Source organism: Trichosurus vulpecula, chromosome 8 (assembly GCF_011100635.1).
Source record: "Trichosurus vulpecula isolate mTriVul1 chromosome 8, mTriVul1.pri, whole genome shotgun sequence".
Classification (NCBI taxonomy): domain Eukaryota; kingdom Metazoa; phylum Chordata; class Mammalia; order Diprotodontia; family Phalangeridae; genus Trichosurus; species Trichosurus vulpecula.
In genome coordinates, this window is record NC_050580.1 from 205,557,884 (window position 1) to 205,573,131 (window position 15,248).

Below are 15,248 nucleotides of genomic sequence, written 5' to 3' on the forward strand. Positions count from 1 at the left end.
CCTCCAAAGTCTAAGATAACTAAGATAGCCATGGTATAGTGAGCATGTAATAAAGACCACGTATCTTCAAAAGCTTACTATATGATGCCTTCAGAGCTTCCCCTTTTGATCATTGTTTCTGCCAGATTAGCCCAATGCAATCTTGTTGAAGACATTAGCTCATAGATCCATAGATTTAAAATTGGAAGGGAATTTAGAGGTCATGTAGTCCTATCCCCTCATTTTACAGATGAGGAAATGGAAGTTTAGTGCTTAAGTCACTTGTCCAAGGTCGTAACATAATATGTGACACAGGCGAGATTTGAACTTGGTTGTCTTGACTATAAATCCAGTGTCTTCCCACTGTGCCGTATTGCTATGAATTGGAAGTTACTTCTCCATGTTTCTAGTTTGGGCATAGTTCTCAAAATCCTTGGAATCTGCTAGTCAGGCCCTACTGTATCCCAATGTGACCTCGATAATATATGTAAAGTACTTAAATTAGGGCTCATTATGGCAATTTGAATGGGGGTTATTTGTGAGAATTCTAGAAGTTTTAAAATAAAAAGGAGATGTGATCAGCTTCTCTTACCCATTTTAGGTCCTACATTTGGCAGCAAGGCCTCTCCAAATGAATGATCATGTTGGTAAATTAGTATCTACAATTGGGAGGGGGAAAAAGAGAAAAACTAATATACAAGACCAACCCCTAAAAGATATTTATTTACGGTAATTCTGTACAGCCAAGACTCCAGGAGGGTGAGAGACAGGAGGGTTGCTACTGATGTCCAAGTCTGTTCAGAGATAGGTATGCTGATGCAGCTGCTCCAAAGATGGCTTCCCAGCTTGTCCAATTTGTAGAGGAAAAGTCGCAACTTTGACATATGTTAGGGATATTCCCTTGCTTTCCATGGCCTCCAGGGTGATAATTGGTGGGGAAACAAGGTATTTTCTACTGTCTCCACTCTCAGTTATACCCGTTGGGATTTTTGAGAATTGTAATTGGTGGATAGGTGGCACAGGGGATAGAGAGCCAAGTCTGCAGTCAGGAAGACTCATCTTGAGTTCAAATCTCAGGCCTCAGACACTTACTAACCATATGACCCTGGACTTGTCACTTACCCCTGTTTGCCTCAGTTTCCTCATCTGTAAAATGAGCTAGAGGAGGAAATGGCAAACCACTCCAGTATCTTTGCCAAGAAAACCTCAAAAGGGGTCACGAAGAGTCAGACAAGACTGGAAACAACTGAACAAGTTGGTTGGCAGAGGGAAAGAGAACAAAAGGAAAATGAGGGAGAAACCTGACATTCCATGTGTGACTTGGTGTCTGTTTGCATAGAGATATGACCCTGCTCTTAATGACCTTGACTCATCTTCTGAGAAACTCTCCCCTGGGCAGGCAGTCATGTTTCTTTTGTGTTGCCTTTAATTGGGTTATATGGCATATAGATTTTCTGCTGTCTATACCAGCTGCAATTTTCCAATGTCTTTCCACAGATCTTTAATAGCCTTCTCAAATTGCTTCTGCTAGGATATTGCGTGATACCTATCCTAAGGTTTCTTTGATAACTCTTTCTTTTCTCCCATAGTTCTTACCTGGCCAATGGCTACCAAATATACTTTTTGTGTGTGTGCAGGTTCTCACATGTTTTTATATGTTATGTCAAATATTCTCTGTCGGAGAATGCATTCATCCATAATGGTTATAGTAGATATCAACTATTTTGGTCCAATTGACCTTATAATTGGAATCATGCCATCAAACTGAAAAAAAATAGCTTCGGAATTTCTGTCTGAGTATACCCATCTCCTTCAAAACCATTTGAGACATCGGTGCTATTTTTATTATCCATTTCGTTATCAGGTATAATTTATAGATTTTCCATGAACTCGGTGTCTTCACCTTTCCCTCTTCAGACTTCAGGAGGCTTTTGTTTTGAGTCCATGCTGTATATCATCATGGCTGGCATCTTCCCCTCTTCTTCCCTCCCATCTGGACTTTAAGGGCTATCTTCTTCTTGTCATCATTGCCTTAATATACTCCTACTCACAGTACCATTACCACTACGGTCACCACCATCGCCACTCCTGCCTTTTGTTACTGCTGCTGCTGCTGTTGCTGTCACTGCTCCATAGAATCTGTTCTTGAGGCTAGGCCTCCTAACCCTCAGGCCAAAATTTTCTCCATTAGACTCACCGTGCTATTTCTCCGCCAGGGTGCTGTTTCATGGCCAAGGAAAAATGAATTGTTGGCTTGACAGACATAGAAGCAGCTGATGGCTATGCAGCTAATTCCAGCAGAGAGGCCAGAAATGGATGTCTGAACTGCTGTGAATTCTTAGGAGGAATAATTTGATATACATGTGTTGTCGTTCAGCTGTTTTTCAATTGTGTCTGACTCTTTGTGACCCCATTTGGGGTTTTCTTGGCAAAGATACCAGAGGGGTTTGCCATTTCCTTCTCCAGCTCATTTTACAGATGAGGAAGCTGAGGCAAACAGGGTTAAGTGACTTGCCCAGGGTCACACAGCTACTAAGTGTCTGAGGCCTGATTTGAACTCGGGAAGATGAGTCTTCCTCACTGTAGGCCTTGTGTTCTATCCTAGCTCTACCACCTAGCCGTCTCTGATACACGTATAAGGAAGAACATAATTCTTCATGCAAAGGACCCTGAACTTGGAGTCAGGAGATCTTGGCTCATAGACCAGCTTTGATAACATAGCAGATGTATAACCTTAGGCAAGTCACTGTGAACTTCTCAAAATCTCAGCTTCCTCATCTTTAAAATGGAGAATAATATTCTTCCTACCTCATTATAGTCCTTATAATGAGTACAGCCCTTATAAACCATAAAATGTTACGTAAATGCCAGTGACTTTTCTTTTTTTTTGGAGGGGGGAAGGCAGGGTAATTGGGGTTAAGTGACTCACCCAAGGTCACACAGCTAGTACATTTGTCAAGTGTCTGAGGCTGGATTTGAACTCGGGTCCTCCTGACTCCAGGGCTGGTGCTCTACTCACTGCACCACACAGCTGCCCCGCCAGTGACTTTTCTATATACATTGATGGTTTCATATTGATAATATTATTTTGTCTACTGTGGCCAGGATGCAGGGCATCCTTTCTTGGCAAGAAGGTGACATGAGAAGGCTATACAACTAACTCTCATGCGGCCCTTGCTTTGTATGTAAAGCTTGGAAATGGTGTCGAATATTGACAAATAAAGTGATATGAATGATGATAGTTCTTAATTTCTAAGTGGTTCCTGATACTTTTCAAAGTGTTTTCCATAGACACGAAACCATTTTACCCATGCAATAATTTAGTGAGACGGACTATTCCAATCCTTTAAATATTAGTAATTTTTATCAGTGTGGGCATTTCTTCTATTGATACAAATCGTAATTCCTCTATGCCTTAGTAGATGATATCATAAATTTTTGTAGTCAAAAGAAATCCATCATCTGGTGGCCAACCCTTTGACTGATGACACACTGAACCTATAGTTCATTGCTGGGACCTTACTGAAACACAGCCTTAGAGGTCTGGTACAGCTTGCAAGGCCTATATTCAATTGGCATAACTTTTGAAATCCCAGAGTCTTCTCCATGCTATGATGGGATATTGGAGTAGGACTTACATGGAGGGAGTGTAGGTCGGGATGATATTGTTAATTTCATTTTAAGATGGCAAAGGAGGCACGATGAGGCTGCAAGTTATCTAAGTAATGCCATGAGTAAATGATAAAGTCACATTTAGAACACAGGACTCCTGACATACAGTTAACTGATTTTTCCCCCATCATGAATCATGGACCCGTGTCCTTTTAATCTATGCAAAAAACTCTGAAAAATATAGTTAACATATACCCACTTAACTAGTAGGTGCAAATAGTCTAAATGAAGGGCACGACAGAGATGCCAATGCAGTCTTATCAAAGAAGCCAAGTAATGGACTAGACACTGAGAGCCAGCAAAATCTGATGCCCATAATATTAAGTAGTCAGAAATATATGTCCCCTCAGCTTATTCATTTGTGAAATGAAAATAATAATGCTAATGAAACTCTCAGGATTGTTTTCAAAGAAAATTAAATAAATGATCATTAAACCAAAGTTAAAAATGCAGTGACTATTAAGTAATGAATTTTAAATGATAAGATTTTATTATACTTAAACAACAGTAGGTTATTATTAGCAGAATGTTAACATTGACCTGATTAGGCAAATAGGAAGTTACTTGTTTTCCTCAAACAGAACAAAGTTCCATAATGGCAGGGATAGAAGAGAAATGACATTTTTCGTGTTTCCAAAAGGACACTTCAAGAAGAGTAAAAGGATCGTTACACTTTTAAAAAAGCTTTAGTGAAACCTCTTAGATACAGAGAGAGCTTTGTTGGGCCATCTAAAATTACTAATCTATTATCTGAATTTATTGAATACCAGAAAAGAGAGTATTTCCACATACAAAATCGAATAGAAGAGGATTACATATGAAAACATAAATACTAAATACGGATTCCTCTTCTTTTCTTTAAAAAATGATAAGTTCAACATGTTGCTTTCAAAGCTGTCCTGCTTGTCTGGGATTCCTTCTGAACTTCTTTCGGTTCTCTTCTGTGCCTTAAAAAATTGCTTCAATGATCCTTTTTTCTTGTTTGGACAGCCCTATCATTAGATACTCTTCCACAGGACTCCTCTTCCTCCTTGCCATAAATGAACAACTCTGAAAGACTTTAGCTTCTAGAGGACCCAATGATGAAGAATGCTACCCATCTCCTGACAGAGAGGTGATGAACTCAGGGTGAAGAATAGTAAGACATATTTTTTGATATGGCCAATGCCAGAATTAGTTTTGCCTGACTATGCATATTTGTTATAAGGATTCTGCTTTTTGGGGGCTGGGGTGGGGTGGGAGGTGCTGCTGTGGCATTGAGAGAAAACAAATGATAATTAATTAAAAAATTAATGAAAAATAAGCTTAGTCAAGCAAAATAAATCTTTGGATTTGCCATTGTAAGTGAGTACTTGTTGCCCATGTAGGTATGTGAATGTCTACGTGGATCTGTCTAAATATTGCTTGCAGGGAGGTATGAATAGATATCTCTGAAATCTTACCTACCTCTCTCCAATGGAGACTTTAATTCTGTCAGGAGGGTGTAACAACAATGTTGCTAGCAGCTGCTGTGGAGGTGAAAGACCAACAATAACGGCACGCAGGAGGACTGCTAGCACAGGTTCTTTGATCTGCTTTTCTAAGGAAAGCAACTTTAAGGGGTTAACAATCTCACTTTAATTAAACATGCATATATTGTTCACTTAGTTCAGGGGAAAAAGTCATCACCCTGGACTTCAGAGAAAATACAAACAGAAATTACAAGTATACATTATATAAACAGAGCAAAATAAACACAAACCAGCAGACAGGCTTCTAACTATAACAATACATACAGTTATCAGAGGCAACAATATCTGGGTTTTTCAAAGCTGGGGGTCCTCCTTAACAATGGCTACTCAGAGTTTCATCTGGTCAAATCACACAACACTCTTCCAGTGAGTGAGAGTCCTCAAACAAAATGCCAACCTCAGATCATATATATACCCTTCTCAGGGCCCTAGGGCTTAGTACCTACTTAGCAAAAGGCATGGGGTATGGAGCCTGGGGACTGGAGCTTTCTTGTTTCTTAAGCAGGTCATCAAAGACTCTTGATTCAAAGACTCCTGATTGAAACAAAGGCAAGACTCTTCAAAGGCACTTGATTACCTCAGTGCTGAGAAGCACTCAAACAAAAAACAGCAAAAAGTCCCACTTTCCTTTCGATTGCATTTGAAGGGCAAGACTCATCAAAGGTACTTGATTACCTCAGCATTCCAAAAGAGAAAACAGTAAAAAAAAAGTCCCACCCTGATTATCATTACAGTGGGGAATCAAGTCATGAGGCTGACCCACTTTTTTCTTCTCCTAGAGAGGATTACAGACTAGACTTTTATCTATCTGCATGGCCACAGGGCCTATCCTCCCAGTCTCAACCCTCCCCTCACCCTACCCCACCACTAAATATTCATAGGCTAAGGGAAATAATTTTTGAGGTTCAAGGTACTCAATAGATTGTTCTCTCTTAATGGGGAAGGACTGTCCCAAGCTATATCTGAAGACTTGATTCCTTTCTCACCAGACACAAGTTATACAAAGACGGTCATAAGTAATGAATCACTGAGAAACCCATTTATCTGAGTCAGTTTCAAACAGAAATCAGACAAATTATACAGATTAGAACTTATCAGACAATTCACAGAGTGAATGAGTTCTCCCATTCATCCTATGATTTCACAGATCAACCAAGAGTGTCTGATCCCACCCAAGAGGAAAGACCCAGAAGCCTCCAGTGTGCAGTACCCTGGAACTAGGGACATGTTTACTCCTCTACATGTCAGTTTCTTCCCAGAGTCTTTCTTTCCTTCCTGAGGCCTGCCCTCAAGAGAGCCTGGAACTGTGTGTGTCCTCTCTTAAAGCCAGAAGCCAGAAAAAGAATCTCTCCTTTCCCAAGCTCTCGCCAACTCTGCCCAGATGCCAGTATAGAGCATTGAGTCATTGTTCTTTCCATCCATGAAGAGGGTCTTATGCAAATGCTTAGGTTTGAATTCTGAGTTACAATAGATCAAAAAATGTATGTCCAGTTATGTACCCCAAGTCTATCACCCCTCTGTTAGGAGGTGAGTAGCATGCTTTCTCACTGGTTCATTGGAATTATAACATTGCATTGATTAAATTTGGTCTTTCCATGTTGTTTTTCTGCACAGTGTTATTCTTAATGAATAAACTATTCTCCTAATTCTGCTTATTTCAGTCTGTATCAATTTGTACAGATCTTGCCAAATTTCTCTGAACCTGTCCCTTTTGTTGTTTCTTATAGCATATTATTCTGCTACATCTATATTCCGTAGTTAGTTTAGCTATTTCTCAACTCATGGGCCTCCCCTTTGTTTCCAGTTCTTTGTTAAACAAAAAGTGCTGTTATATCATACCAGCTAGATCCTGATTTGGGCAAATAATGAATTCTATAAAGTGGTCATATATATTCAAGTAGCAGTATTAAAAGTTATGATTATGTAAAACATGGCAGTTGCTTCCAGTCCAATGGAAATACGTGGTGTGAATTCTCAGAGCATGATTACTTCAGGGGATTCTTTATTTATACTAATTGGGACTTAGCTGTATTTCTGTACATATGGGTCTTTTCCCCCTTTATTTGACCTTTTTGGTATCTAGAAGTGGAAATAGTTCAAAGTGTGTGCACAGTTGAGTTCCAATTGCTTTCCAGAATGGCTGAACCAACTAATAGTTTCACCAATAGTACTCCAGTGCCGATCTTTCTTCAGCCCCTTTGTCATCTTTGCCCATCAGAGTTGTTTCAAAGTTCATTTTCCTAATTATTAGTGATTTCAATCTTTTAAAAAATATGGCTATTGATTACTTGGATTTCTTTGATGCCAGTTATAAAAGAAAGGAATCACTCCTTGGAAAAAGGTTAGAGTTTGATGGTTCTGGCATGTTTAGGTTAAAGGAGGTTGGTGGTGTTGAGAAAAGATCCATATAGCCTAGTTACCAAATCCATGTGCAGCACTTTGTCTCCCAGGCATCCCTAACATTGCTTTATTTAAAATTTCTATGCCATAATAATAATTATTAAAAAATCTGATTGGTTGAATTCCTTTTCCTTTTTCCTTCCCCCCCCCCCACCCTTTTCTTGGATATTCCCTCTTCAAACCTTCCCACTCTCTTTTTGTAATTTCAGAGGGTTCTGGAAAATGATGAAAATGTAGAAGAAGTGAATGAAGAGGAGGATCTAGAAGAAGATACTCCCAAACGAAAGAATAGGACCAGAGGACGGGTAAGTTAGGGGCTCTACATAGGAGGAAAGGAAGTTACAGCAAATATTCCATAAGATCATGGACCTAGAACTCAAACGGACCTCAGAGGCCACCTAGTCCACCCTCCTAATTTTATATCTGAGGAAACAGGGTACTGGGGAGGTTAAGTAACTTGCTCAAGGTGACACAGGTAGTAAGCATCAGAGGCAGGATTAGAACCCAGCTCTTCTGAATCCAGAGCCAGTGCTTTTCCCACTACCTCCAGAAGGACATCGCTCCTCATTCCAGGCAGGAAAACCTCAACTTTTGCCACAAGTAGAGAGGATAACTTGGAAAACATTCAGCAAAGGGTATTATAAAGAGAACAAACTCTGAGTGTTAGTGAAATGAGTGAGCGGGGACAGGGTGAAGAGGTTTTCTGTTCTCTGTTCTGGTAGGTTGCCCATAATTGGAACAATATTCCACAGAAAGACCACAAATGAACATTATTTGGGCCCTGAGTCCTCAGGCATGCCTATGGCTATTTGTCAGCTCATTTGTGAAGGTGTGAAACCCCTAGTGCTTTAGAGGGTTAGTTTACTGAGAGTCAGTGTGGTTTAATGGAAAGAATATTGGACTTGGATATTGGAGACCTGGGTTTGAATACAGGTGCCAATATTTGCTAGTTCTGTGACTGTGGGAAGGAAGTAAGTAAAGAAGGAAGGGTGGAAGAAAGAAGAAAGGAGTGAGAAAGGAAGGAGTGAGGAAGGAAGGGGGGAAGGAAGGAAGAAGGGAGGGAGGGAAGAAAATAAGCATTTATTAAGTACCTATTATGTACCAGGTACTGTGTTAAGTGTTTTATAGATATTATCTCTTTTAATCTTCACAATAACCCTGGGAGGTAGGTGCCATCATTATTCCCATTTTACAGTTGAGGAAACTGAGGCAAACAGATTAAATAACTTAAATGACAGGTCACACAGTTAGGGTGTGTCTGAGTTTAGATCTGAACACAGGTCTTTCTGACTTCAGGTCAAATGTTCTCTCCACTGTACTACTTAGCTACCTTGTGTGCAAGTCATTTATCTGAGCTTTCCTTATCTATAAAGTGGAGATATTAATATTTTCCCAAGAGTTACATGGAGGAATTAATAGAGTGGGAATCAGGAAGAACTGTGTTACATTTGAGAATTAAGGTGAAATGAGAGACAAGTTTCTTTTTTTTAAATTTTTTTTTATTAGGGTAGAAATGGGGAGAAAATTTGTAATTCAAGAGAGACAAGTTTCTAAGTATGACCAACTTGTTAATTAGACTAGTAATAACCAGTGAACTGGGTCAATGGTTCCTCTCAATGACCAAAAGACCATAAGACAGGGCTTACTAGCTTTCCAATAGTTTTGGGAAGTACAAGAGAACAAAGAACAGAGTTGGGTAGGTGGGGAAGACAATGCAATTGGCTACATGGTAGACAGTATCATGGGGGTGAGGATGACATGATTGGTTACATCAAGGAAAGTGGGCTAGCACTCATGTAGGGCTAGTAACCATCCCTCTCTGAAAATTAAGGAATAATAATTGTTTTATTGGACCCATATGCAACTTGTAATCTTTGCTAGGGGATCAAAACTATCAGACTTGCTGTCTCTTTGGAAGTAATAAAATTCCCCTAATTGTACAAGGACAGGCAAGGACAGATGATATATTTTGGGGGAATGGAACCAAGTTAACTTGTGGGACTTAAGGATAACAAACCCATGTCCTGAAATTTTCCCAGGGGCTGAAGGTATGGTAGATAACAGTTTCCCTCATTAATTACAACTTTGAACTAGCTCAGAGGGAAAGCTAAATTCCTGAGCTCATCTCAAGGACTTAAAAGGCACTTAAAGGGAGCTTAAGCAGACGCAGAATCAATTACAATGCAAAATAAATGCAGTGTAGAATGAATTATAAAATAGAATTAATTTGAATTTCTCATCTGGGTTCAAATACCAACTCTGTTTTTTACTTGCTTTGTGACCTTGGGCAAGTCATTTTACCTCCTATGTGCCTCATGTAACACCTTAGGATTGAGGTTCTATGTCATATATGGGTTGTGATCAGCATTGGTTGGGACAGTTTGTTATGTTGATAAAATCACAGATCCTTTGAATATTTGGGTAATATCTGCACTGTCTCACAGGTTTCTTCTGCAAAACATGTTTTGTGAATTTTGTTGTTAAGTCATTTTCAGTCACGTCTGATTCTCTGTGACCCTATTTGGGGTTTTCTTGGGAAGGCTACTGGAGTAGTTTGCCATTTCCTTCTTCAGCTCATTTTACAGATGAGGAAACTGAGGCAAACAGGGTTAAGTAACTTGCCCAGGGTCACATAGATAGTAAGTATCTGAGGCCATATTTGAGCTCAGAAAGATGAGTCTTTTTCACTGCAGGTCCAACATTCTATCTACTGTGCCGCCTGACTACCTTGGTAAATTTTAAAGCACTACATAAATGTCAGATATTACTATGTTGTTATTATTACTGAGTTAATAATCAACATATTTGCATTTTGGTTCCTCTCTATTGCTTAACACCTTTGAGACCCTTGAGAAGTCAATCAGTTTCCCTGTGCCTCAGTTTCTCAATTTGTAAATTGGGGATAATTCACATTCTGGGATTGGTATGAAGATAAAAGAAGACAATGATTTCAAAATGCTCTGCAACTGCAAGGTGTTATTATTATGTCCCGTGACTAGGGACCTTGGGAGTCGAGGTCAGAGAACTACACACACTTTAGATGTGCTGCCTGAGGCCTGGTATATGGAAGCATATGCAAATGGACTACCACCTGTTTACTATTTGGGTGACTGAATCTCTTATCTGGTGGTTAGCTAGGATGCTTCTTCATGATAAGGAGATACTAAGAGGTTTGGAATGGGAAGCAGGTAACTTGGGTCACTTTAGCTTTGCTAATGTTATTTGATTTTCTTGCCCTTAGTCATAGGCTCATTGAGGTGGAAGGGACCTTTGGGAGAGCATCTGGTCCAGCCTCTTTTCCTGGCTCTGGTTTTCTATAACTGGTTGACCTGCTTCATCTCATTGTGTTCTGCTGATCTGTGAAGTATTTAAAAAAACATTGAAAGTATTTTTAAAAAATCAATTTGTGTTTATTACATGCCTGCTGTTTGCTAGGCTCCATGCTAGGTATCAAGAATACAAGACTAGAACAGTCCCTGCCTTCAAAGATTTTATATTCTGCTGTAGAAAAACAACATGTACACAGATAATTAAATATTTAAGATGCAAAGTAATTTCAGGGAAGTAAGGTGGGAGGTTAAAAGACTAGTAACTAGGGGGTGGGATTAGAAAAGGTATAGGAGGTACCACTTGAACTAAGCCTTAAATGGAATGGGAAATTTCTTTTTTTTTTAAATTAAAGTTGATTTTTTTTTACATTTTAAGTTCCAAATTGTCTCCCTCCCTCAAACTAGAAAAAGTCACCATTTGACACAGATTTATAAATATATGTAAAACCATACTATGTGTACTCCTGTTTATCAGTTCTTTCTCTGGAGGTAGATAGCAGCTTCCTTCATAGTTCTTTTACAGCTGATTTGAGTATTTCTAGTACTCAGAATAACTTGGTTGTTCACAATTATCCTTCAAACAATATTGTTGTTACTGTATACAATGTCCTTATGGCTCTGTTCACTTCACTTTTCAGTATTTCATGCAAATCTTTCCATGTTTTTCAAAAATCAGCCAGTCCATCATTTCTTACAGCCCAGTAGTATTTTGTTACAAGGCGCCAGAGATTTCAAGAGATGACACTAGGAAGGAGAGAGTCTTAAGGGGCTGGGGGTGGGGGGAGGGCAGGCTGAACAAAGGCGTGATGGAGGGACCTCCTACTCTTGTTGGATAGAATCCGGGGAAACTATGAGTCAAGGACTGGAAGGAGGAATGTTTGATAGGCATTGAGGAAATCCCTGATTAGAATGAGAGGCTTGCTTTGGGACATAGGTTGTAAAGGTAGGAAAGGCCACTACAAGGAGGACCTTCTGAGCCAGGTAAAGCATTGAAAGTATTTGAGAAGGAACTTTCTTGTTTGTAAAATGAACTAGACGATCTCTAAAGTTCCTTCTGGTTCTTATGATCCTATAAGTGACATAATAGAAGTGGTTTCAAAGAAAAATTAGTCTGAAAGCCATGTACAAGGTACGTTGGAGGGGAAGGAGGTTCAAAAGAAGAAAGTTAGGTAGGAGACTAGTGCAATACAGCAGAAGTGAGATGATGATGATGATAAAGCATTTATTAAGAGCTTACTGTGTGCCAGGTACTATGCTAAGTGCTAAGAATTCAGATATAGTTATCCTTTCCACATCATGACTTTCCCCATCATGGTTTCAATATATCACGGGATCAGCATAAGAAATTAAATGGGAATTTTTTGGGGAATTTTGTGGAAGCCATAGATGACACTTGAAGGTCAGTGGATGACACAGAAAAAGTGTAGAAACTCAGAAATGCATAAAATATATGTATATTATTGTATAATATATTTTATCTTTTAATACCATAAATATACTCAAATTTTACAATAGGGTACAATAGGTAAACACCCCATAAAAGAGAAAGAAAAATTCAGACTTCTTCTGTGGTATGAAGGGAAGGCCAAAAATTTTAGGCAGATTTTCCAGGTTGTGGGGGTATCATGCCCCTAATCCCTGCAATGTGGAAGGGATAATTGTACAAAAAAAATAAGACGGTTCTTTCCCTTGGGGACTTTGCATTCTAATGGAAAAAAATAACATGGAAAACGTAGAGGACAAGTACCGTGGCATGGTCTGGAAATGGCCAGAAAGTGATGTAGAGGATTGGTTCTGGAACAGATAAGGTGAAAGCTCATCTATTAGAGTCCAAAGTGGTTTCAGGGTCAGAATCCAAGGTTCCAGTGGGAGAGGGAGGATGATGATGAGGACAATGGCTGGACCACACTACATATGTTGAGGAAATAGGTTAGGGTGGTAGCAGTGGGAACAGACAGAAAAAGACTTATTGACCTACTCTAGTTCACATTGAGCTGTCCCACATCTGAATTCTTATATGTTGTATAAAAGACCCAATCAATTGCTGATTATCTACTCTTTTGTAAATAATATGTTATCTTTTAAGACTATAGTGTATGTGTACATGTACATATTTATGTATGTACCTGTGTTTGCCTGAGCTTGCTGGTCCTATCCAGCTAGAAAGTCTGGATATGGGTTAGCTGATAGATTGTATATATGACTGTTATCTTAATCCCTGTCTAGGTCAGAGAGGTTCATCACCAAGGATAGGATGATGACTTTTTAGGCCATAGCAACTCTCAAGGATAATATCTGGGAATATAATAGCTTATGGTCATTCCATTCACCTCCAAGCCCAGGTCCAAATGAATAGTATCAGTATGAGAAAATAAATTATAATTATGATTATTTGGCATTAAAGCTAATTTTTGTGGAAAGATCATGGACTACATTGACCTGGGAAAGAATTACAAGTGTACAGAAAGGTGAGTGGCCTATAGTAGTTTGTAAGAAAGTAGTTATAGTAGATGAAGCCTGCTGGCACTGTTGAGTAGAGTCTGTTTATGCATGTGTTGGAATTCTGAGGACCTGTATTCCTGAAATATGGGGAAGGATACATGTGCTGGAAAAAGCCCAAGGATATAGGGTTCCTGATGAGTTTTTGGAGCCCAAGATTAAAGTCTGAAGGAGTTCCCAGTAGCTCACCCTTAGAGACACATAAATACACTTGGCAAGAAGGAGGGTAGTAATTACCTCTGGGAGCATTCTTCTTCCACCTTAGGTTAATTAACTCTTCCCTCATGTGAAGGTAGCATTTAGGCTCTTTCATGTGGTAGGCAGCTAGGTGGTGCAGTAGATGGAACGCTGGAGCTTCAGTCAGGAAGACCTCAATTCAAACTCTGTCTCAGACACCCACTAGATGGATGACCCTGGGTAAATGACTTAACCTCTTCTAGCCTCAGTTTCCTCATCTGTAAAGTGGGAATAATAATAGCACCTGCCTCACAGAGTTTTTGTTGATCAAATAAGATAACATATGTACAGTACTTTGCACACCTTAAAGTGTGCGCAAATGCTGCTGCTCCTCCTCCTCCTCCTCCTCCTCCTCCTCCTCCTCCTCCTCCTCCTCCTCTTCTTCTTCTTCTTCTTCTTCTTCTTCTTCTCTTTGTTATTATTCTGAGTTACTGTGGCTCCCTAAGTGGCCGAATGTCTGGTGATGAATCTTTCTGACCTTAGCTAGGTTGATCATCTGACAACAGATGCACAGCCCCTTTGTTGCTGAGAGCACAGTGTAGTTGCAATATTTCAGTGTTCAGAAAAACAAACTGTGGCCCAGATAACTTCCCCAAAGTGCTTCTTCAAGACCTTTTATATCCAGTTTAATTTTATTTTATAGATGAGTAGATTTGGGGGGATACTGGACATGACACTACATGATATTCTCAAGGAGTTTATAGTCTAGTTGGGGAGACCAATTGGAGGCCAAACTTAAATGTGAATGAATAAAGAAGCATATATTAAATGCTGAGTTTGCACCGGGTACTTTGCCAGCCCCTAGGGATGCACATTGTCTGACTCTTATTGCAACAGAAATCCAGAGCCAGAAGAAAGTGTGAGTTAGAGCAGTTACAAAAGTCTTCTTGTAGAAGTTAGGACTTTAGCTAGGTCTTGAAGTTTTTGGAAGACTCTTGATAGATAAAGAGGAGTAAGGAAGATATTCTGAGGATATGGTGGGGGATAGATTAGGCAAAGACATGGAGATGGGAGTTATTGTGGTTGGTATGGGGTGCTGAGGAAGCCTATTTAATTGGAGTTAGTGTGTGTTGAGGAGTAATGGTAGGTAGTGCAGGTCTGGGGTCAGGAAGACTCATCTTCCTGAGTTCAAGCCTGGCCTCAGGCATTTATTAGTTGTGTGACCCTCGACAAGTCCCTTAACCCTGTCATCTGTAAAATGTGCTGGAGAAGGAAATGGAAAATCACTCTGATATTTCTCCAAATGGGGTCATGAAGAGTCAGACAGGACTGAAATGACTCAACAGCTGGATCCTGATGGCAGAGACTTTGGAGGGTATTAGTGACTTGGGACAGGAATTTGAATTGGACACATTAAGTAATAGGGAATCTTTATGATTTTGAGGAAGGAAGTGACAGGTCAGTGGTGTTTAGGGGAGATGAGTCTGGCAGCAGTATACAGGATGAATTGGAGTAGAGAGAGACTGGTGACAGGGAGACCGACTAGGAAGGTGTTATATCGATGTGTGTATGAGGTGTTGGTCTAGGGATTGCAGAAGTGGGAGTGGAGAGAAAGGAATGAATCCAAAAAACATTTCAAAGGAAAAAAATAGGATTTAGAGATTGATTGAATGGAGGTAGG

The 15,248-nt window shown here is 39.7% G+C and overlaps 1 protein-coding gene across 1 annotated transcript in view; it reads left to right on the top strand.

Moving 5' to 3' along the window:
* The window catches only part of DPF3 (double PHD fingers 3), a 420,028-nt gene that overhangs the window by 256,417 nt on the left and 148,363 nt on the right, over positions 1-15,248 (top strand). The window contains 1 exon segment of the mRNA XM_036736699.1: positions 7,772-7,867. Coding sequence (XP_036592594.1) covers positions 7,772-7,867 — 96 coding nt within the window.